Source organism: Malus sylvestris, chromosome 8 (genome assembly GCF_916048215.2).
Source record: "Malus sylvestris chromosome 8, drMalSylv7.2, whole genome shotgun sequence".
In the NCBI taxonomy this organism is placed as follows: Eukaryota; Viridiplantae; Streptophyta; class Magnoliopsida; order Rosales; family Rosaceae; genus Malus; species Malus sylvestris.
Genome location: NC_062267.1, coordinates 26,870,777 through 26,892,164, shown reverse-complemented (window position 1 = coordinate 26,892,164; position 21,388 = coordinate 26,870,777). Strand labels below are relative to the sequence as shown.

Genomic DNA, 21,388 nt, shown 5'->3' with positions numbered 1-21,388 from the left:
GGACAGATTCTCTTCGGTTCTCACTGTTCGGAGTCTAAAGAACTGCTGATCCTAAAAACTACCAAGCCTACGTGGCGCGCAAGCCGAGTAATTAATAAGCTAATTATGTCATTCGATTGTATGCGGGTGTGCCAACTCGTCGGTCGAGCTCGACCGGGAAGTAAAATGTGTTGATGTTGCGTTGGGTGCGCTGCTGACTTCCGAATCTTGCGACTGCGGCCGAGGAAGGAACACGTCTTGGCCTTCGGATTCTAGAGCCTGAAGGCAAGGCTACTAGTTCTGCGAAGTTCACAAATCGTTGGCGCCGGATTCGGCCATAGTGATTATATTCGTAAGAGTATAAGCACGTTGAATCGACACCAGAGTATAGGGGCATAGATACTCAAAACGGATATATGTCTTGATGGTAAACGTGGTTCGGGCGTCAGAATGCCGAACTCTAAAGCCTACTTGTGAGTATCCATTCATAAAACAACTCAGCGTTTAATGTGCCGAGCCCTGGTAAATTGTGACGCCTCACTTCGCCGAGAAGGCTAATGAGATGATCTCTACTAATAAGGATTCGAAAATCCTTCTCGACCGAGACTTAGATAGATAACCAGTCGGCCTCGACGCAATGCTGTTTATCCAAACTGAAGGTGCTTCGCAATCGGCTGATTCTACGACAACAGTGTTCTTTATCCAAACTGAAGATGTTTGCCGGTTGCCTTCACTGTTTATCCAAACTGAAGATGTGTTGGAGAAAAAGAAACTAAAAATCTCAAAGTTATTGAGAGGTTTCGCGTAGAGCGAGGGTTTGCGCAGGACGATTTGTGTGTTGAATTGGATGAGATTTGAATGTTGTCCGCTGCACTGTATTTATAACTCACCGGCAGCCTTAAGATTGTCTTCGTAAGCAGAATAATAGGAATATTATCTTTCAGATATGCGCGATCCCCTGCGACCTGACCTTGACGACTTCATAGAAACCAATTGAAACTCAAATTCATAGAATTAAGGCTGATCTTTGGCATCTATCTGTGGCATTGGTTCAAGCAAGATGAAACCTATCCCATCACCCATCCAAAAGGCTATTCGTGGCAGACTTATCCCATCATAATTCCATTAAATCACATTTACCAATTGAATCCCTGAGACCACGTGCATGCACCCAACTTAAAACTCTAAATTCTAATTGATGAAATAATCCACATATTCCAAGAAAAGTCACGTGCAATAACCCCATCCATAAATTCCAAGTCAATTTGAATTGTACCACCCACTTCCATATTAGAAATAGGACACGTATGGGATTGCATGCACTTGGGGCTTGATACGATGAGCCCATTCGAGCTAAAGACGGATTAGATCATCTTTTCTCAAAACAACCGACTAGATATATCAACTATTAGGTTTAAATATCCTAGTTAATATTAAGAAATAATATCATGATTAAAATCATCATACTATTTCTCTATAATAACTAAAAGTAATTTCAACCACTTGTCATCCAATGGTCTAAGATCCGCTCATTCAACGACCTCGATTGCTTGAGTCGATGATGTAATTTTGGGCCCAAACATGAATAGGTAATCCAGAGCGCTCAAATTGAATTTGACGGTTTCTATTAGCTCATTCTGCTAGCTCACTTTACACAAACCAAAGGCTCATATCTCTCTCTCTCTTAAACAGTATGGATTGACTAATTCTTAAGCTTCAGACTGAAAGGTTTCTTGCATTTTTACAATTTAAACGTTAGCACATAACATTATTTTGGACAGAAAAGTGATGGAATTCAGAGTGTAAAGTGACAATATTTTTATTCGAAGCAACAAATGAAATAAAGTTTGAGTTTGATGAGGCGTTACGAAAATAAGCTTAATAAAAGGTTATATGAGAGGATTGACACAACAAGGTGGGTTGAATATTTGGGTTTGATAGAATTGGGCTGATTCGGGGTGACCCGACCCGTTTGTTTCCCCAAAGACGTTGCAAAGAAATAATGGAAAGCCAGCATGCTACCGCGAAAGATCCTCACTTTTCCAGCATCGAGAGAGATGAAATCCCAAAATTAATTAGTTTTTTAGGGCGGAGATTGCAGCAATTCAACTCAAAGTCTCTTCTCCCTTCGTCTTCCTCGGTTTTCCAGAAAGTTGCCATTTTCTTGGTAAGTTTAATCTGGATCTCTCTCACGTACTCTCTCTTCTAATCACTCTGTCTGCGTTGGCGTTGTTTGTGTTCAGTTGAAGTGCTTTTGGTGGAATCCGTCGTCGTCGGTTCAGAGGCGGGCAACAAGTAAAGTAAGGGAAGGGAGAGATGAAGAGGGTCTTTGGTGTCAAGAAAGACAAAGAGCCCCCTCCTTCTGTTGGCGATGCCTCCGATAGGGTTTGTTTCCCCTCTCTTTCTCCTGATTGATTGTTGGGTTGGGTATCACATAATTTAATTAGGGTTGGGATTATCAGCGTTTTCTATTTGTAATTATTTCGGGATTGGGGATTGGGGATTTCAATTTATTGCTTTAATATGTTTAGGTCTAATTAAACCAAAACGAATAATAGTAAAAATTGGGTAGTTGTAGAATCGATGGTTTTTACTCTAATCAAGAGCTTGAAGGTTTAGTCAAATCGCTTTCACCAGCTTCAGAATCGATAGCTCTTGTAACTAAACGCCATGCTTGGTTTCCGAGAAACTGCGGTTTCAATATTTAGCTTTTGTAGTTTCGTTTGGTATTCTTTCTGCCACAACTGTTGAGGAAGTAGACATTATTTTGTAACAGATCAATAAAAGAGGCGAAACAGTCGATGAAAAGATCAAAAAGCTTGATATGGAACTGAATAGATACAAAGAGCAAATCAAGAAGACAAGGCCCGGTCCTGCACAAGAAGCTGTTAAGTCTCGAGCCATGAGGGTTCTCAAGCAGAAAAGAATGTAGGTTCCCTGCCCCTTCCATGTTACGGGTTTATTGCTCCCCTCCGTGGTTTATCTCATATTTATTGCATGTCAATCGTTCTTCTTCATTCATATGAAATTTGCAAGGATTTTGAGATTGGTTTATTTTGACTTTGGGAAAAGCTAGGGAGTGACAATGATTAAACATTTCTATGACTTAAGAACGGTTGGGACTTGTGAGTGAACTTTAAGCTGTTAATTGAAGACAATTATTGAAAAAAAAAAAAAAAGAAGTTAAAAAACATGATGAGCAACTTACGGGTGCGCAATAGTGCTAGAAGAATGTCAAATAGAATACAAAGTAAGCATGCATGAGTCTGTACACACACTCAGTTTTCCTGGAGTGTCCTGCAGCTAGAAATCTGGCATAAGTTTACGGCATCTTTGCATGGTCTAGCCTCAATGAGAAAAAGAAATCTGTCAAATACAAACAATTATAGCATCATTGGTTCGTTATGTCCCGTAGGTTAGGTTACAATCTGCATGTGAGGACATTTCTGCCTAGTGCATGCCTTTTTTCAATATTAGTAGGCCATAATGGTAGATTTGCAAAAACATTGCGCTAAATAGTTTTTTTTTTTTTTTTTTTTTTTTTAATTGAAAATTTTAAAAATTTTCACTATTGATGATATCATTTTAAAATTTTTCACTGAATGATGAGATCGTTCTCTTTGGAATTTAGAATTATTGAGGTATCTGTTGCAACTTGTAAGGAATGGGGTGAATATACTACGTGAATCAATTTGCATTATCCTTTTTTCTTTGATGATTTGTGTAATTCATTGAGCTTCTGGACAGGTATGAAGGACAACGGGACATGCTGTATAATCAGACATTTAACCTTGATCAAGTTTCCTTTGCTTCAGAGGGTATAAAAGATGCTCAGCAAACGGTAATGTCTTGTTCTGTTAAGTTCTGTGATTAACACAATGTTTATTCATGTGTTGGATTGTTTTGATTTTCAAACGTGAGGATACGAGAATAATGAATGACATAGCTCAACAAATGACATTGTGTGATGAACTGCTTTCATTGTATTGGTGAAGCCCTTTAGCATTAAAGGCTTTTGGGGGGGGGGGGGGGTAGGGTACCCAGTCAGTTGTGATTATGACATGTATTTAGATGGATTAGATGCCTTCTTTCCTCTCAACAAGAAGTACCTTAAAAAAGAAAAGAAGAAGAGATAGGTAGGATGCCCAAATTAAAGGGTTAATTATTGATTTACATGCTGGAGTCACTCTATTCTACATCAAATTTGGTTGCAATGGGGATATACTAAATTCACCTTAAAATTATTGGTTTTCCTTGGTAGCGCCCCAAGGGGCATGGTTCAAGGCTGTTGAGGCGGAGCTTTTTCTGTCCCCTGATTGGAACCTGCTGCCTACCTCATGAGAGGTAGGAGATGGACCATTTGTGTCTGGGGAGGGTTTTTTTTTAGCTTATAACTATGTGATTGGTATAAAGTCTGGATTCCGTTATATTCATTCCTGGTATCCGTTTAGGTTTCAAATTGTAGATGCAATGGAGGCATATTTTCTGCCGTAAGAATACTTTTGTTTGGAATATAACATTGATATGTTTTACACAGATGACAGCTCTGAAGTCTGCAAACAAGGAGCTCAAGGGAATGATGAAAACCGTGAAGATTCAAGATATTGATGTCAGTAGTCTCTTTCTGTTTTTGTTCTCTTGCTTCCATACTAGCTACGTTTGAAAGCATATCTTTCTAACATGTGAATGCTCGATTGTTGTAGAATTTGCAAGATGAAATGATGGACCTGATGGATGTGAGCAATGAAATTCAAGAGACCCTTGGCAGAAGCTATAGTGTTCCTGATGACATTGATGAGGAAGATCTTATGGGTGGTAAGCTTAGAAATCATTTGAGTTCCCAACTATTGAAGGAAATACTGGCTTCAGAATTTCATACATGTTCGAAATCTTTCTGATCGATTTTGGACAACCAATCTCTAGACTATAGGCTAGGGGAGACCTTGTTCATCTTGTGCGCTGTTTAGTGCTAAGATCTATTTTGGTCACATTCAAAGCATCAACATATATGATTCTGTTTCCAATTGTCTTACCGTATTCTCAATTTGGCGTGCAGAGCTGGATGCTCTAGAAGCAGACATGGGTACGGAAACTGAAGCTGATGGGGTTCCCTCCTATCTCCAACCTGATGCTGAACCGGACTTGGATGCGGAGCTCCGCTTGCCTTCAGCACCCACAGGACAGGCAACAGCTCCGGCTGGGAGATCCAATGCCCAGGTATATGTGCCTTGATTTTGTTTGCTGGATTGGATGCTTACTTTGTGGTTAGAATGCCAAACGATCAGTCAAACTCTGAACTTTGTTTTTTACTTCATAACGTTGATGAACAAAAGAGGCAAGTCTTTGGCCTTGGCTGCCAATGATTCTGCATTGACATGGGTGGCGGTGTCGGTAGTTGCACTTGCATGTTATAAAGTTTCTTTTACAGTACTCACTGGATTGGCAGCATGCTCCACATCATTGTTTTCCGCTGTGCTAATTCTTGTTTAAAATCCAATGCTGGCAGGCTGAGGACGAATTGGGTTTACCAGCTGTCCCTCGGGCAACACTTCGCGGTTAGGGTTTCGTTGGCTCTATCATTTGCGCATGTGGGACGGGAGCTGGATGAAGAAGTAACAACGCTGTTATCAACATATTGTGCAGAAGTGAATATTCATTCAACTAGTGTTCAAATTCACGTATATTGTGGTTAGCTATTATACATGAACAGTTTGGTTTTCAACTTTTCATAATAAATACGATTGAGATTTATGACGATTAACGAAGATAATCACACATAAGTGTACTTGTCTTTGATTATATTCCTTCTAAAAAGCAGCGAAACAAGTACATTTCAGATCAATGGTTGTCGCGTCAATTTAGGCTCGAATCGGTTTGGTTCTGAACTGGACCGTACTGAGCCACCAGAAGTGGTGCCATAAATTCTCCGGCGGCCACCGTCGTTATGGCTGAAATCTTTTTTCGATCACCGGCAAATTTCATGTCACTATTCGATAGGGACTTAAGGTGCCGTTTGGTACGTGGGACGGGATGAAACGGAGTGGGACGAGGCGTTCCGTCTCACGTTTGGTGCGCCTAAAATGGGTGGAATGCGTTAATCCACGGGACGAGTTTTGGGTGAATTTTCATTCCACCTCACCCCCTTGAAATGACTTGTTCCACATCCGTAGAACACAAAAATATAACCTCTCCGTCTCCTTCTTCTTCCTCCTTGTTTCTATCCGAGGGCATCTTTGCTCCCTCTCCGTTCCGTTCCGTCCCGTCCCATTCCGTTCCGTCCCGTCTGCATACCAAACGAAGGGAACGAATGTGCAACTTTTTCATCCTCAATAGTAGTATAACATTACGGTTGGATGAAGAAATTTAAGATTACTAAGAAATTTTAAAATGACGGGATTTTATTTTCTAGAATTTGTGAATTTTCTTATTTGATTAACCTAACACTCCGTTTGGATGAAGAAATATAAGATTATCAAGGAATTTTAAAATGACAGATATTAATTTTCCATCATCAAAAGTAGTATAACATTATGGTTGGATGAAGAAATTTAAGATTACTAAGAAATTTTAAAATGACGGGATTTTATTTTTTAGAATTTGTGAATTTTCTTGTTTGGTTAACCTAACACTCTGTTTGAATGAAGAAATTTAAGATTATTAAGGAATTTTAAAATGACGGATATTAATTTTCTAGAATTTATGAATTTTCTTGTTTGGTTAACTTAAAAAACAATGGAATTTGTTATTTTTAAACTCTCACTCATAGAAATTGGGAAATTACACCTATTTACATAGAATTTAAACTTGGAATTGGAGGTCCCAAATTTCAATTTTTTTTTCCACGCGGAAATTCTAAATTTCTATATTTCTTAACCCAAACAAATATTGATGCATGACAATTTATAAATTCTAAATTTTGTCAAAATCTCAAGTTTATTTCCCTTATCCAAATTTAGTGTAACTCACACAACAAAACATAATTGAAGGCAAAAAGGTTGCACCTATTGCTAATTGTAAAAAGTCAATTTATAGTCAAATTTAACTCCAAATGTTATATCATCCAAATGCACATCAAATAAGAATTAAATATGTTGATGCACAAAATCAGTGAGGACTTCGGTATAACAGAAAATGTCAAGTTTGTGACCTTCGCTAGATTGCTCCGGTCACTAATGTGGATAAGTATGTAAATGGATAGAGACAGGGAAGCAAACACAAGATGTACGTGGTTCACCCAGATTGGCTACGTCCACAGAGTAAAGGAGTTCTCATTAATTGTGAAGGGTTTACACAAGTACATAGGTTCAAGCTCTCCTTTAGTGAGTACTAGTGAATGAATTAGTACAAATGACATTAGGAAATATTGTGAGAGAATGATTCCTATTTATAAAATAGAGTTTCTAGTTTCATTCTGATATTGACATGTGTCATGTTGTGATTGGCTTCTGATGTCAACACGTGTCGCGCTGTGTTTGGCCTCCTGGTTGGAGGGAAACTCTTCTGGGTCCTTAACGGTATAACGTTGACCGGTGCTCAGTAGTTTCGAGATTGGTCAAGTATGGTACAAACAAAATATAACTTTTATAGTCAAAATGCAAAGTCATTAGAGATAAATTGAGTAAAATCTATATGGCCAAAAGTTATATTTGACTCTTAACTTTTCACTTACATTGGAGACTGAATGACCCTATCTTTTTAGGTCCATTAGAGCATCTTCAATGGAATTCTTGAATAAGAACAATCATCATATAAAATGAGTATAAAATAAACATAGGGATAAAAATGAATCTCTAACACTATGTTTGGATGAGGGAAATAAACTTAGAATTTAGATAAAAGTCAGAATTTATAAATTGACATACACCAGTTCCCTTGTTTGGATTTATAACATAGAAATTTAGAATTTCTGCGTGGAAAAAAAACTTTGAATTTGGGGCCTCTAATTTCCAAGTTTAAATTCCATGTAAATAGGTGTCATTTCCCAATTTGTATGATTGGAAGTTTAAAATCAACAAATTCCGTTTTCAATTCCATTATTTTTTTAAGTTAACCAAACAACAAAATTCACAAATTCTAGAAAATAAAATCCCTTCATTTCAATTTCAGTCATTTTAAAATTCCTTAATAATCTTAAATTTCTTCATCCAAACATAGTGTAATGGATCAAAAAGGGAGTCCTAAAGTATAGAGACTCACTGGATACATAGTGTATGTCCTCATATGTAAGGAATGTATAGGGACAACTTTGAGTGGAAAACTGAGCCCACAATCTTGATTGTAGTCTTTAATGCTTTTAATTAATTAAAAAAATGGTTAACATAAACAAAAAAATGTGCATCTTGAGTGGAAATTGTACCCACAATCTTGATAGAAGATTTTTCTTTTAATGCTTTTTAATTAATTAAAAAAGGTTAATATAAGCAAAAAATGTGTACTTAATCAATTTATCACGTAAAATTGTAAAAACTTAAAATTTAAAGATTCTACTATAATCTATACAAAAAAGAAAATGATTCTACTATAAGAACTCTACCATTGGAGACAATATTCTTTTAGGGACACAAAGATTCTCATTAAGTCTTTAAATTAATACTCAAAAGTGGTGGTGGGAGTCCCTAAATAGGAACTTCTATTGGAGATAATCTTCTGACTTCCTCATATTAAGTCATATATAATTGTAACCTTTTAGGTCCATTACGAGCTCAAACTATTTGGTATATGACGCAATAAGGATCAAGGGCCTCAAAGAGACAGGGGTAGTAACCTGAGAATCACTCAACTAGGGGTAACAGAATCACTCGACGTCGCTAATCGTGGATTCACTCGACACAACCAAACATCACACTTCATTTAAGGAAGGAGAAAACTCTCTTCTTAGATTACTTGTTTTTTTAATTCACTAAATCACTTCTTAATCTTACATATGGAGCCCTTTAAATAAGAAGATACATGTTCATTGATACAATAGATAATTAAAACTAAAGAAAACCTGTTACAATGCAACCTAATTAAGAAAGCCTTAATCATGTTCTTTGAAGAATGAGAAGTCACATCAGCCATCATAACTATTTGTGGTTGTACCAAATTATCATTCACTGCATCATCAGTGTATTAGAATATCTTCAAAAGAGATGTAAAAAATCTTACATACTATCTTGATAAACAAAAGGTGGTTTTCTGGTCCAAAAAAAGATGCCAAAATCTTACATAGATTGATATTCTCCATTTTATTGCCAAATTTGAAGGCATTGTCAATATTATTAATATTATTATTTTTAATGTTGGGCCCACATATTTCTTTATTTTCTTCACTTATTGATTATTTCTATTAAATTATGACCCATTTAATTTTATGAAAACTAATTAAAAGAGCTTGAAAATTTTGAGTTTTAATGATAAAGACAAAATAAAGGGTAAAGTGAATAGTACCATGATTGACTTTTTAGTGTAAACATGTGGTTTTTCGTTAAAGTAAACGGTATATGGAGTTTATTTGTTGAAGTTCCCCTTAATTTTAGGGAATTGTTATTAACACTCCAAAAATCACATTCTACACTCTAAACTTTTTATATTTGGAAAGAAAAATACACTTGCAAGGAGTATAGAATGAGATTTTTGGAATGACAATAACATTTCCCTAATTTTATATATAACTAAAAAGAATTTTAATTTGACAAGAGATTTTATAAATTGTTAAGTTGCCACATAAGCTATAAAATCTAAACTATATATTAATAGAACCTTAATTGTCAACCAAAGTTCCATAAAATTACCATTCTATTCTTCTAATCATAACTGAATAGAAATAACAAACATGATAGTAATGTAATTTTACACTAACCAAATTTTACTTTTTTTTTAAAGTCTCATCCACATGTGATTCTAATATTAAAAAAAAATCCCTTCGCACTCTCACGTTCTCTCTCATTCTCTTCCTCTCCTTTCACTTCAAATATATATAAAAAAAATTATCCTCATACACTTTTTATGTGGGCATATGCTAGTAAAATTTAACATTTTAAGTTGATATCTCTATTAAGATGCTCAAATATAACAGGAAGAGTTCGAAACTCTCTTTTCTTTTTAATTATTATAATAGTTTCGAATCGTCGCTCCTCTTTCTTTAGATACCTGTTTTGGTAGAGTAGAGGACTTAAAATCCTTGTGTCAGTGGTTCAAATTCACTTTTAAATGGGGCGAAGAAAACATACTTTGGGCAAGTGGTTCAAGTAGCTCAGCTAATAACCGGTAGTATACTTTGATTGTGGGCTATAGCTATCTCTTAAAAGGATGAGTGCTGCAGATCTGGCTAAAACAACGGATACGTTCTAAACCAATTAATTCATAACTTATTATATCACCCCCGATTCACTTCACTCCCTAACTAAGGCTACTCTCGGTAGGCAATGAAAGAGATATTCAATCAACCAAGCAAAAAACCAATAATTTCATATTCAATTAATAAATAATTTTATTGTTGACTTCAGAGAAGAGAACGGAGGCATTCGCAGCATAAGAGGACCCACCGAGTAACGCTCTTTCTCACCCCCTTTCCCCCTCTCTCCGCCCCACCCTTAATAATAATAATTTAAAGAAAATATTTTCTTTGTGTGTTTTTTTGGTCAACATGCATTTTCCGTTTAGTCCTAGTTTTGCTTATGAAGTCATCTTGTTTACAGCAGTTTTTATCAATAAATAATTGACAAACCAACTTTTAATAACTACGAGGCCACGTCACACACGGCCCACCTAACAGCGAAGTGAAGTTATCTTTTTACCAATTACCACTCGGTTCCAATTAATAGCTCTATTTCCGTTGGAGAGAGAGAGAGAGTAAGAGGAGAGAGAGAGAGAGAGAGAGGAGAGAGTATTTCATCGCACATTGCACAGCACACGTTCTTCTTTGTTTAATCCCAACCAACTTCTCTCACCTAATCTCTCTCTCTCTCTCTCTCTCTCTCTCTCTGAGTAAAGAAGAAAAAACGGATAGAAAGTTCATCAGCTTTGGTACCAAAGACTGCATCTTTACGGACAGACAGTTGCATCTTGCTTCACCAAGACATCATTTTCCAGGAAAATGTGCTGACTTTCTCCCATTTGCTGGGGAAATTCGCCGAAAACGAATCTGGGTTGTGCTTAGAATTGCTGGTCCGACAATGGGTAATCGATTTATTTGCATGTCAAAGAAGGACACCAAAGAAGTAGGATCGAGAAGCAAGAGAATGAATCGCTCGCAGAGGAAACTGGTCGCGGAGGAAGACTTGCTGCACAGGCAAGCTCTGTCTATGGTTCTTCAACAACATCAATCGTCGCAGAGGTTCGACGGATCCATGTCCAGGAGGATTGGGGGGTCCACGAGCTCCAGGAGACTCGCCTCTGATCCATTGACTAATGGGAAGCAGGTTGATTTCCACTTTTAACTTTTCATGGTTTTGATCTGTGATGAAAGTGTGTATTCATGATTTGATTTAATCAGCTTTTTGCTAAAGCTAAAAAGTGCTTAATCATATGTGAAAATCAACAGTTAATCAATCATCAAGTTGAAGAAATAAGTGGCAAAAGTAGGGAATTATTCTACTGCTTTACTATGATGGTTTGAAAAGTGCTTATTAAAAGTAGGTCTACTCTATGTGGATTGTGCTCTCATAGATCTTGAAATTTAATTATTCTACTGCTTTTCTTTACCTAGAAGAAAAAGTGAGTTTCAAGACTCTCACTTTCTCTTGATAACCATGCAACTTTTACTCATTCTCCCTGCATTAGCTAGTTGAGAGCAGCGCGTTTATGGTATCTAACCAAAATTAGTGGCACTAAGTGTGATTAGTCTGCTAAACCCTGGGGGAACTCGAACGAAGAATTCAGATCCTTCCGTTATGGACCAACTGAGTCCCATATTTTCCCCAAAGTTGCTAGCACCATACTGTTAAACAATTTTACCTCCCTTTTCAGGAGAGCGATATTTGTCTATAAAAACAGAAAGCAGTTACGTTTATATATGGATTGAAGCTGTCCTAAAAGATTTGGCTGTATGTCCCGGGATCGTCACTAAGCAAGATTCTGGAGGCACCTTTTTATAAATTGTGTGCCCTCTGTATGATGTATATTAGGTTCTGTCGGAATGTGTACTTATTGAACACTGAGAATAGAGTTGTTTGTATTTGAAATTTTGATAGCCGTGACATCGTCTGGTCTTTAATGCGTAACGTGTTTATGTTTTGTTTTGTGGGTTTCAAATTTTACACAGCGTAAGGTAATCCATTCGTCCTCTTCTAGAACTTAATAATGCATAACATGGTTTTTTTACAACTCTCAAAAGATATAGAGATGGGAAAAAGGATTTACACATGGTCTTTATAGATTTGGAAAAAGCGTATGATAGGGTCCCAAGAGACATTCTTTGGAGGATTTTAGAGAAGAAAGGAGTACGAGTAGCATATATCCAAGCTATAAAGGATATGTATGAAGGAGCAAAGACTGCCGTAAGAACTCATGAAGGACAAACCGAAAGCTTTCCCATAACTGTAGGATTACATCAAGGCTCATCCTTAAGTCCTTACCTTTTTGCGTTGGTAATGGATGAGTTAACAGGACATATTCAAGATGATATTCCTTGGTGTATGCTTTTCGCAGACGATATAGTGTTGATAGATGAAACTCAGGAAGGGGTAAATGCAAAGCTTAACCTTTGGAGAGAAGTGTTGGAATCTAAAGGTCTTCGCCTAAGCCGATCAAAGACAGAATATATGGAGTGCAAGTTCAGTGCAAATGGAGGCCAAAACGAGTTAGGGGTGAGGATCGGAGATCAAGAAATACCAAAGAGCGACCGTTTTCGTTACCTAGGATCTATCTTGCAAAAGAACGGAGAATTAGATGGAGATCTCAACCATAGAATACAAGCTGGATGGATGAAGTGGAAGAGTGCATCCGGCGTGTTGTGTGACCGCCGTATGCCACTGAAGCTCAAGGGAAAATTTTATAGGACGGCAATAAGGCCGGCGATGCTGTATGGCACAGAATGTTGGGCGGTGAAACATCAACACGTACACAAAATGGGTGTAGCGGAGATGAGGATGCTTCGTTGGATGTGTGGGCACACGAGAAAGGATAAGATTAGGAATGAGGATATCCGGGGTAAAGTAGGAGTAGCCGAAATTGAAGGAAAGATGAGAGAAAATCGGTTACGGTGGTTTGGACATGTGCAAAGAAGGCCTACTGACGCTCCGATTAGAAGATGCGACTATGGGACAGAGGTTCAGGGCCGAAGGGGTAGAGGAAGACCTAGGAAAACTTTGGAAGAGACTCTAAGAAAAGACTTAGAGTACTTGGATCTAACGAAGGACATGACACAGGATCGAGCACAATGGCGTTCTAAGATTCATATAGCCGATCCCACTCAGTGACTTGGATTTTCCAAGTCTCCAACCAAGAAGTTTTCCTCACTCGGGAAATTAAGGGAACACTACCCCAACCTACATGCTCCACTCAGAAAGTTTCAACATACAAGCTTCAACAAAAGAAAATTCAAAGAACTTAGCGAAGAAGGCTTTGGTGTATTTAACACAATACGTTGAAATGAAGGAAAGCTTATTTATTGATATCCCCGATAAGCTACAAATATGTACATATACATGAGTCAAAATAAACACACAAGAGGGAGCCTTCACAAAGGTTGCTTAGGAGAAGTCTCAGCAGTCGGTAGAGCCCCAGAAAGAGAAGGCACCGGAGGGGGATCATTTGGAGCCTCAGTACTGGACAGAACCCTAGAAGGAGGAGGCATCAGAGGTTGATCATTTGGAGCTTCATTACGCGGTACAGCCCCAGAAGACGAAGGCAATAAATGCCTTTGGAACAAACCCACAAATCTCTGATGATCAAGTAAAACCTGACCATCAGTTTCCTTCATCTGGTCAAGCTTCCTCTTCATGTTTGTAGCATAGTCATGTGCGAGCCGGTGCAACTGTTTATTCTCATGCTTGAGCCCTCTAATCTCCTGTTTGAGACTCATCACTTCAGCCGCCAATGATTCAACTTGGCGGGTTCGAGCAAATAGGCGTTGGGCCATATTAGACACAGAACCTGCACACTGAACACTGAGAGCCAGCGAATCCTTAACAGCTAACTCATCAGACCGTTTGGAAAGTAGTCTGTTATCTTTGGGAGTGAGAAGGTTCCTGGCCACCACCGCAGCGGTCATATCATTCTTCATCACGGAATCCCCAACGGTAAGAGGACCAGTTGGGGAGACGAAGGATGGGCGCCATATGTTGTCTGGAGAAGGCGGGGCTGCCTCTTCAACAAGGTTCAAGTCAAAACGACGGTCGGAGGGGCCAGACATTTTCAAAGGTGTTGAAGAGAGAAGAGGTCGGACAAATCAAGATCTTAGAAGTGCAAGAATGAAGCTTCTACTGGTGGAGATTCAAGTGTGCTTTGGAACTTAATGCCAGCCTCTATAAAAATCTGCACTCGACGGAGCTTCAGAAATCAAAGAGGCGCCTGCTCAGAAATCGAAGAGGCGTTTGCTTTCTCAAAAGTTGGGCTGCTTAGAGATCACGAGGGTTGATCTCAGAAATCGAAGAGCCGTTTGCTTTCTCAAAAGTTGGGCTGCTCAAAGACCACGAAGGCCGATCTCAGAAATCGAAGAGGCGCTCGCTTTCTCAAAAGCTGGGCTACCTAGAGACCACGAGGGCCGATCTCAGAAATCGAAGAGGCACCTACTTTTCCAGCCTTGTCAGCACCTGTCACACGCACACTCAGCTTTGCGGAAATTATGGGCATTCTGTCAAAGACTTCTGGGGAAGTAGAAAACACATGAATCTTACTGTTCAATCACCCACTTCCCACACGCAACAATAGCTCATGGGTACCACAGATAACTTTGCCAAAGTTCTCTGCCAAAGTTGAGCACGTGAAGCTTGCAGCTCTCACTACATCGCTCTGACCAAGAAGGGTAAAAGAATAGCAAAGAAACAGCACTAACAAAGTTTAGACCCATAAATTTTGAAGGTCTAGCTACCATATTATTACCCACAAGGGTAAAGGAACAGTACCACTGCTGGATAATTGGAAAGTCCATGTATGTCAACCTCTGTGCTTCGTGGTAAGGTAGACTAGCAAACATGCCCAACCTTTACTCACATTCGAGAAAATACTCCCAATAAGATTGCTTGCTCCAAAATCGAAGAGGCACCGTCCTCCGAATCTAAAGAGCCAGACTCCCAACATGACTACTTTCTTAAAAATCGAAGAGAGGGTAAAGGAACAGTACCATTGCTGGATAATTGGAAAGTCCCTGTGTGTCAACCTCTGTGCTTCGTGGCAAGGTAGACTAGCAAACATGCCCAACCTTTACTCACATTCGAGAAAACACTCCCAACAAGATTGCTTGCTCCAAAATCGAAGAGGCACCGCCCTCCGAATCTCGAGAGCCACTCTCCCAACATGATTACTTTCTCAAAAATCGAAGAGACACTGCTCCCCGAATCTCGAGAGCCAGACCCCCAGCATGATTGCTTTCTCAAAAATCGGTGAGGCACCGTTCTCCGAATCAATCGAAGAGGCGCTCGCTTTCTCAAAAGCTGGGCTGCTCAGAGACCACGAGGGCCGATCTCAGAAATCGAAGAGGCACCTACTTTTCTAGCCTTGTCAGCACCTGTCACACGCACACTCAGCTTTGCAGAAATTATGGGCATTCTGTCGAAGACTTCTGGTGAAGTAGAAAGCACATGAATCTTACTGTTCAATCACCCACTTCCCACACGCAACAATAACTCATGGGTACCACAGATCACTTTGCCAAACTTCTCTGCCAAAGTTGAGCACGTGAAGCTTGCAGCTCCCACTACATCGCTCTGACCAAGAAAGGTAAAAGAATAGCAAAGAAACAGCACTAACAAAGTTTAGACACATAAATTTTGAAGGTCTAGCTACCATATTATTACCCACAAGGGTAAAGGAACAGTACCACTGCTGGATAATTGGAAAGTCCCTGTGTGTCAACCTCTGTGCTTCGTGGCAAGGTAGACTAGCAAACATGCCCAACCTTTACTTACAGTCGAGAAAACAGTCCCAACAAGATTGCTTGCTCCAAAATCGAAGAGGCACCTTCCTCCGAATCTCGAGAGCCAGACTCCCAACATGACTACTTTCTCAAAATCGAAGAGAGGGTAAAGGAACAGTACCATTGCTGGATAATTGGAAAGTCCCTGTGTGTCAACCTTTGTGCTTCGTGGCAAGGTAGACTAGCAAACATGTCCAACCTTTACTCACATTCGAGACAACACTCCCAACAAGATTGCTTGCTCCAAAATCGAAGAGGCACCGCCTTCCGAATCTCGAGAGCCAGACTCTCAACATGATTACTTCCTCAAAAATCGAAGAGACACTGCTCTCCGAATCTCGAGAGTCAGACCCCCAGCATGATTGCTTTCTCAAAAATCGAAGAGGCATCGTTCTCCGAATCTCGAGAGCCAGATACCACAGACCACTTTTTCAAAGTGCTCTGACAGAGTTAAAACATGTGAAACTGGCAGCTCCCACTACCGTGCTATGACCAAGCAGGGTAAAGGAATAGCATTACTACTTGTTGTTAGGGAGACTCCTATATATGTCGACCTCCATCCCCAACGGACAGGCAGACCTGCAAAAATGCTCAACCCTTCATCATATCTGAGAGGGCACTCCCAACAAAGCCTTTCGAAATATTCAGCTTTCTTTCCCCCCGATAATACCTCTGCAAACAAGCTATACTAGAGCAAGAATATCTCATATCATCAGGGTTAAAAGCAAGAGTATCCCATATCATGCTTTTTCCCTGTTTTTTCTTTTGGCCTTGTTTTTACCTGCAAGACAAGGAGAAAGAGAGCAATCAGTCAGCACTTGGAATCAAGCTTCCAGCCAGGAACTGACTGCCTGGAACCCCTTACCTGATTACTTACCTGGCATTGCTCTCGAGTACTCATCTTCATCATCTTATGTTTCCAGGGAAGATTCCGCATCTGCTTGAGGAACAGATAGGGCAAGTGCGAAGGATACAAGGAAGCATGTGGAGACAAGCGTAACAGCACACGTGCCGATACATCCATTACTCTGTCAAAAGCAAAAGTATCCCATATCAGCAGGGTGGAACGTACTCTAGATTTGATGGACTTGTTTTGTCCCTCAAATTCTTCAGTCGGCCTTATACTCTGGAGGAAACCAGAAAACCCTCCAGCTCAGTTCAAGAATAAGCCTGTGGAAAGTTACTTCTTCAAAAGCAAAAGTATCTCATATCATCTCTTCTCATCTTTCTTCTCTTTATCCTTCATGCTGCTGCAAGATGGGGAGAAGGTGAACAATCAGTCGGAGCTCTGATTGCTTACCTTGTCTGTCACCTCTTTCAGCAGACCCCCTAGCTCGGCGACTTGGGGGACTCCTACTACATGGTTTGTATCGCGCTTGACCAAGCCTGAAACTACAAGTAAGCTTCAAGTGAAATTGATACATTACCTTGTGCATCTCCACCAGTTAAAGATACCACCCCTGGATGGAGGAAGAGTACTTCCAGAGAAGATGCCACATCTACCTATGAGACAGATAAGGCAAGTCAAGACGACACCACACTCCGATACTTAGAAGTTTCGTGATTACGAGATCATTCTCCCACAATATTTCCTAATGTCATTTGTACTAAATCATTCACTCGTACTCACTAAAGGAGAGCTTGAACCTATGTACTTGTGTAAACCCTTCACAATTAATGAGAACTCTTCTATTCCGTGGACGTAGCCAATCTGGGTGAACCACGTACATCTTGTGTTTGCTTTCCTATCTCTATCCATTTATATACTTATCCACACTAATGACCGGAGCAATCTAGCGAAGATCACAAAAAGCGACCGTTTTCGTTACCTAGGATCTATCTTGCAAGAGAACGGAGAATTAGATGGAGATCTCAACCATAGAATACGAGCTGGATGGAAAGAGTGCATCCGGCGTGTTGTGTGACCGTCGTAGGCCACTGAAGCTCAAGGGAAAATTTTATAGGACGGCAATAAGGCCAGCGATGTTGTATGGCAGAGAATGTTGGGTGGTGAAGCATCAACACGTACACAAAATGGGTGTAGCGGAGATGAGGATGCTTCGTGGGATGTGTGGGCACACGAGAAAGGATAAGATTGGGAATGAGGATATCCGAGGTAAAGTAGGAGTAGCCGAAATTGTAGGAAAGATGAGAGAAAATCGGCTCTGGTGATTTGGACATGTGCAAAGAAGGCCGACTGACGCTCCGGTTCGAAGATGTGACTACGGGACAGAGGTTCAGGGCCGAAGGGGTAGAGGAAGACCTAGGAAAACTTTGGAAGAGACTCTAAGAAAAGACTTAGAGTACTTGGATCTAACGGAGGGCATGACACAAAACCGAGCGCAATGGCGTTCTAGGATTCATATAGCCGACCCCACTTAGTGGGAAAAGGCTTTGTTGTTGTTGTTGTTGTTGTTGCTGTTCCTTTCTTTTGGTTTCTAGTCTGCTTCCTTTTCTAATTTTTACAGTCAAGAAACTTCTGCCATAGCAATTGACTACCACGAGGACGAGGTCATGCACCAGTTCATGTTCATCCTCCCTTGAATTGTTGGCATGATTACTGATTTCATATATTTTACAGGGACCAGAATTTTTGGAGAAGCTTACGTCAAAAAAGTTCGTTCTTGTACATGGAGGAGGATTTGGGGCATGGTGTTGGTACAAAACAATTGCTCTACTAGAGGAAGCGGGATTGCTTGCAATCACTTTTGATCTCAAGGGTTCTGGTATTGATCTCACAGATACGAACTCTGTAGCTACGCTGGAAGAGTATTCGAAGCCTTTGATTGACTATCTACAAAATCTTCCAGAGGATGAAAAGGTACAAGCTGATATGTTATTCATTCCTTCACTGTAAGCATGTAATATATTGTCAAATCTTCAATGCTTATTACTTTTGTGCAGGTCATCTTGGTTGGTCACAGTAGTGGGGGTGCCTGCGTATCTTATGCACTGGAGCACTTTTCACAGAAAATTTCAAAAGCAGTTTTCATCTGTGCTACTATGGTGTCTGATGGCCAGAGACCCTTTGATGTGTTTGCTGAAGAGGTAAATAGTTAAAAATGAACCAGTTCAGGCTAAGATCAGTTAAGCATTTGTTGTGCATGCCTGAAAATTGTAACGATTCAGCATATGCCATGATCACTTCTATAAAACACCACATACTTCATCCTTTTTCGCAAAATTCCTAGGTGATTGCAACTATTTTGTCCCATCATGTGCGTTGAACATTATATTGTTGAGAATTATTGAATCCATCCAGCAAAATTACTTGCATAAGAATTCCAATTGAACTAACAAGCTTATAATGAATTTGTTGTGTGTGGTGTCTCTGTAAATACATATATGGTAATGTTGCAATGTATACTTGCGGAACCTCCGCACACTGAAGGGGATGTTTGCATCCTTTCACCTTTGTTCTACAAAAATTCTCTTTATATTCCTACGAGTGATGAAGGTTATTGAAGTAACTTAGGAGAAAACTAGTTTTTCCTTTTCAAGGAAGCCATTTTCTTCCCCTTATTGGCATGTTGCCGCTTTATCCTTCAGTAGCAAGCCTGCCTCTTTCTCATGGGTTAAATTAAATTACTTGCATATTTCATTCTTTCCATTTACCCATTCTATTTGCTTCTAAATTTCGTGTTGGGGGTGCAGTTCGCTTAAACAGTTTCATTTCTATATGCTCTCCGATTTCGTGTTCTCAAGATGGAAATCTGTATTGCAGCTTGGTTCTGCAGAACAATTTATGCAAGGATCAAAGTTTTTGATTCATGGGAATGGGAACGAAAAGCCTCCTACAGGATTCATGTTTGAGAAAGAGCAGATGAAAGGGTTATACTTCAACCAATCTAATACGAAGGTATGTTTCAAGTTTCAACTAAAGTAGTCTAAGCTTTTCGATGTTTATATTATCTCGGTATTTTTTTTCTCATTGTAAACAGCATTTGCTTAAGTTTTGCAAATATTGCGAGCAGAATATTATTCAGGCTAAATGACTGTAATTGGAAGTAGGATGAAAATATGCAAACGGGAATGAGAGTGCAAGTGCAATTTTTTTAACACGTTTACAAGTTCACAGTACCTCCAAAATGTCAACAAATGTTTAACCGCTTTTTGTAATTTTTATTACGCCTTAGAGCTAGTTTGGTATTCTCTCTTCATATTCTGTGAAAAAGAAAACCATTGAGCTTGGAAGAGATGTTTGGTGCTAGTGCTAGATCTTTTTTTGTGTAGTCCAGAGCGGAAAGAGAAAAGACGAAAATGCTCTGATTCATTAAGTGTAGATAGCTCTCTCCTTACAGACCTTAGATTGCACGTAGGCCATTGTAATCTCCTGCTTATATGTAGCTCAGTAACTACGAGTCGATACCTTATGGCACGATTATATAAGCGAGTCTTGTTCGTACTTTATAAATATTTTGTAGCTCAGTAACAATGATTAGTCTCCATTAATGTTAGACAATAAGATATAGGATGTGTGGTTTTACTGGAGTTTCTTTACCGTCGTAGAACCTTATGTTTTTTTTTAAGTTGATTTAACGTGCCATTACATAATTTTAACGGAAGTTGGTTCATTTCCAGGATGTTGCTCTGGCCATGGTTTCCATGAGACCTATCCCACTAGGTCCGATCATGGAAAAACTGTCATTGACGCCTGAAAATTATGGAACTAGCCGGCGGTTCTTCATTCAAACACTAGACGATCGGGCACTTTCACCAGATGTCCAAGAAAAGCTAGTAAGGGAAAACCCACCGGAGGGAGTGTACAAGATAAAAGGGAGCGACCACTGCCCGTTCTTCTCTAAGCCACAATCATTGCACAAAATGCTGGTGGAAATTGCTCAAATTCCGTAGCTTCTTCACAAGTATCACAAATGGGATTCCTTTATTTTACCTTCCAGTTACAGAACAAAACATAGATGATTGAATAGTTCTCTACGAAGTCGAAGGCCGTAGTTGTATGTAGAACACGGCGGCCGAATTGGATCCTTCAATTTCTTTTTAGTTAGTATATAGATCAAAAGAAATTTTCTGGTTATTTTTTAGATGTCTCATGGTTTCATTGTGTTAAGTTGAGGGTTATATTCCTCGTTCTCATCTCGTCATCGCCGAGCATTACTCGCCGGTGGTGAGTTGAAGCTTATGCAGGACGGAGCTGCCGCTTTAATTTGTTTTGAGCTTGGATTGATCAGGTTTTAATTGCAGTTGGCTTTATAGAGGCTAGAATTTAAGTTATTTTCAACACAATTGGTGTTTGGTTGTATACCCTCAATGTTTGAGTACATCTTAAAGTGCAAAACCGAGGCTAAGCCCACCTCCTTCTCTTTAGTGTATATAATATCGTTTGTTCAA

General features: G+C 39.5%; 2 protein-coding genes across 2 annotated transcripts; both read left to right on the top strand.

Annotated features, from left to right (window-relative positions):
• The first annotated feature begins 1,976 nt into the window (after window positions 1-1,976).
• On the top strand, window positions 1,977-5,749 carry LOC126633419 (vacuolar protein sorting-associated protein 60.1-like). The gene is made up of 8 exons (XM_050304011.1): window positions 1,977-2,146; window positions 2,223-2,364; window positions 2,756-2,907; window positions 3,727-3,820; window positions 4,517-4,588; window positions 4,683-4,794; window positions 5,036-5,196; window positions 5,486-5,749. The coding sequence occupies exons 2-8, from the start codon at window positions 2,296-2,298 to the stop codon at window positions 5,537-5,539; spliced, it is 714 nt and encodes a 237-aa protein (XP_050159968.1). The 5' UTR covers window positions 1,977-2,146; window positions 2,223-2,295; the 3' UTR covers window positions 5,540-5,749.
• A 5,081-nt stretch (window positions 5,750-10,830) lies between these two features.
• Window positions 10,831-21,364, top strand: LOC126633418 (putative methylesterase 14, chloroplastic). The gene is made up of 5 exons (XM_050304010.1): window positions 10,831-11,381; window positions 18,618-18,857; window positions 18,941-19,084; window positions 19,761-19,895; window positions 20,618-21,364. Exons 1-5 carry the CDS (start codon window positions 11,136-11,138, stop codon window positions 20,888-20,890), a joined length of 1,038 nt encoding a protein of 345 aa, XP_050159967.1. The 5' UTR covers window positions 10,831-11,135; the 3' UTR covers window positions 20,891-21,364.
• Window positions 21,365-21,388: the final 24 nt, after the last annotated feature.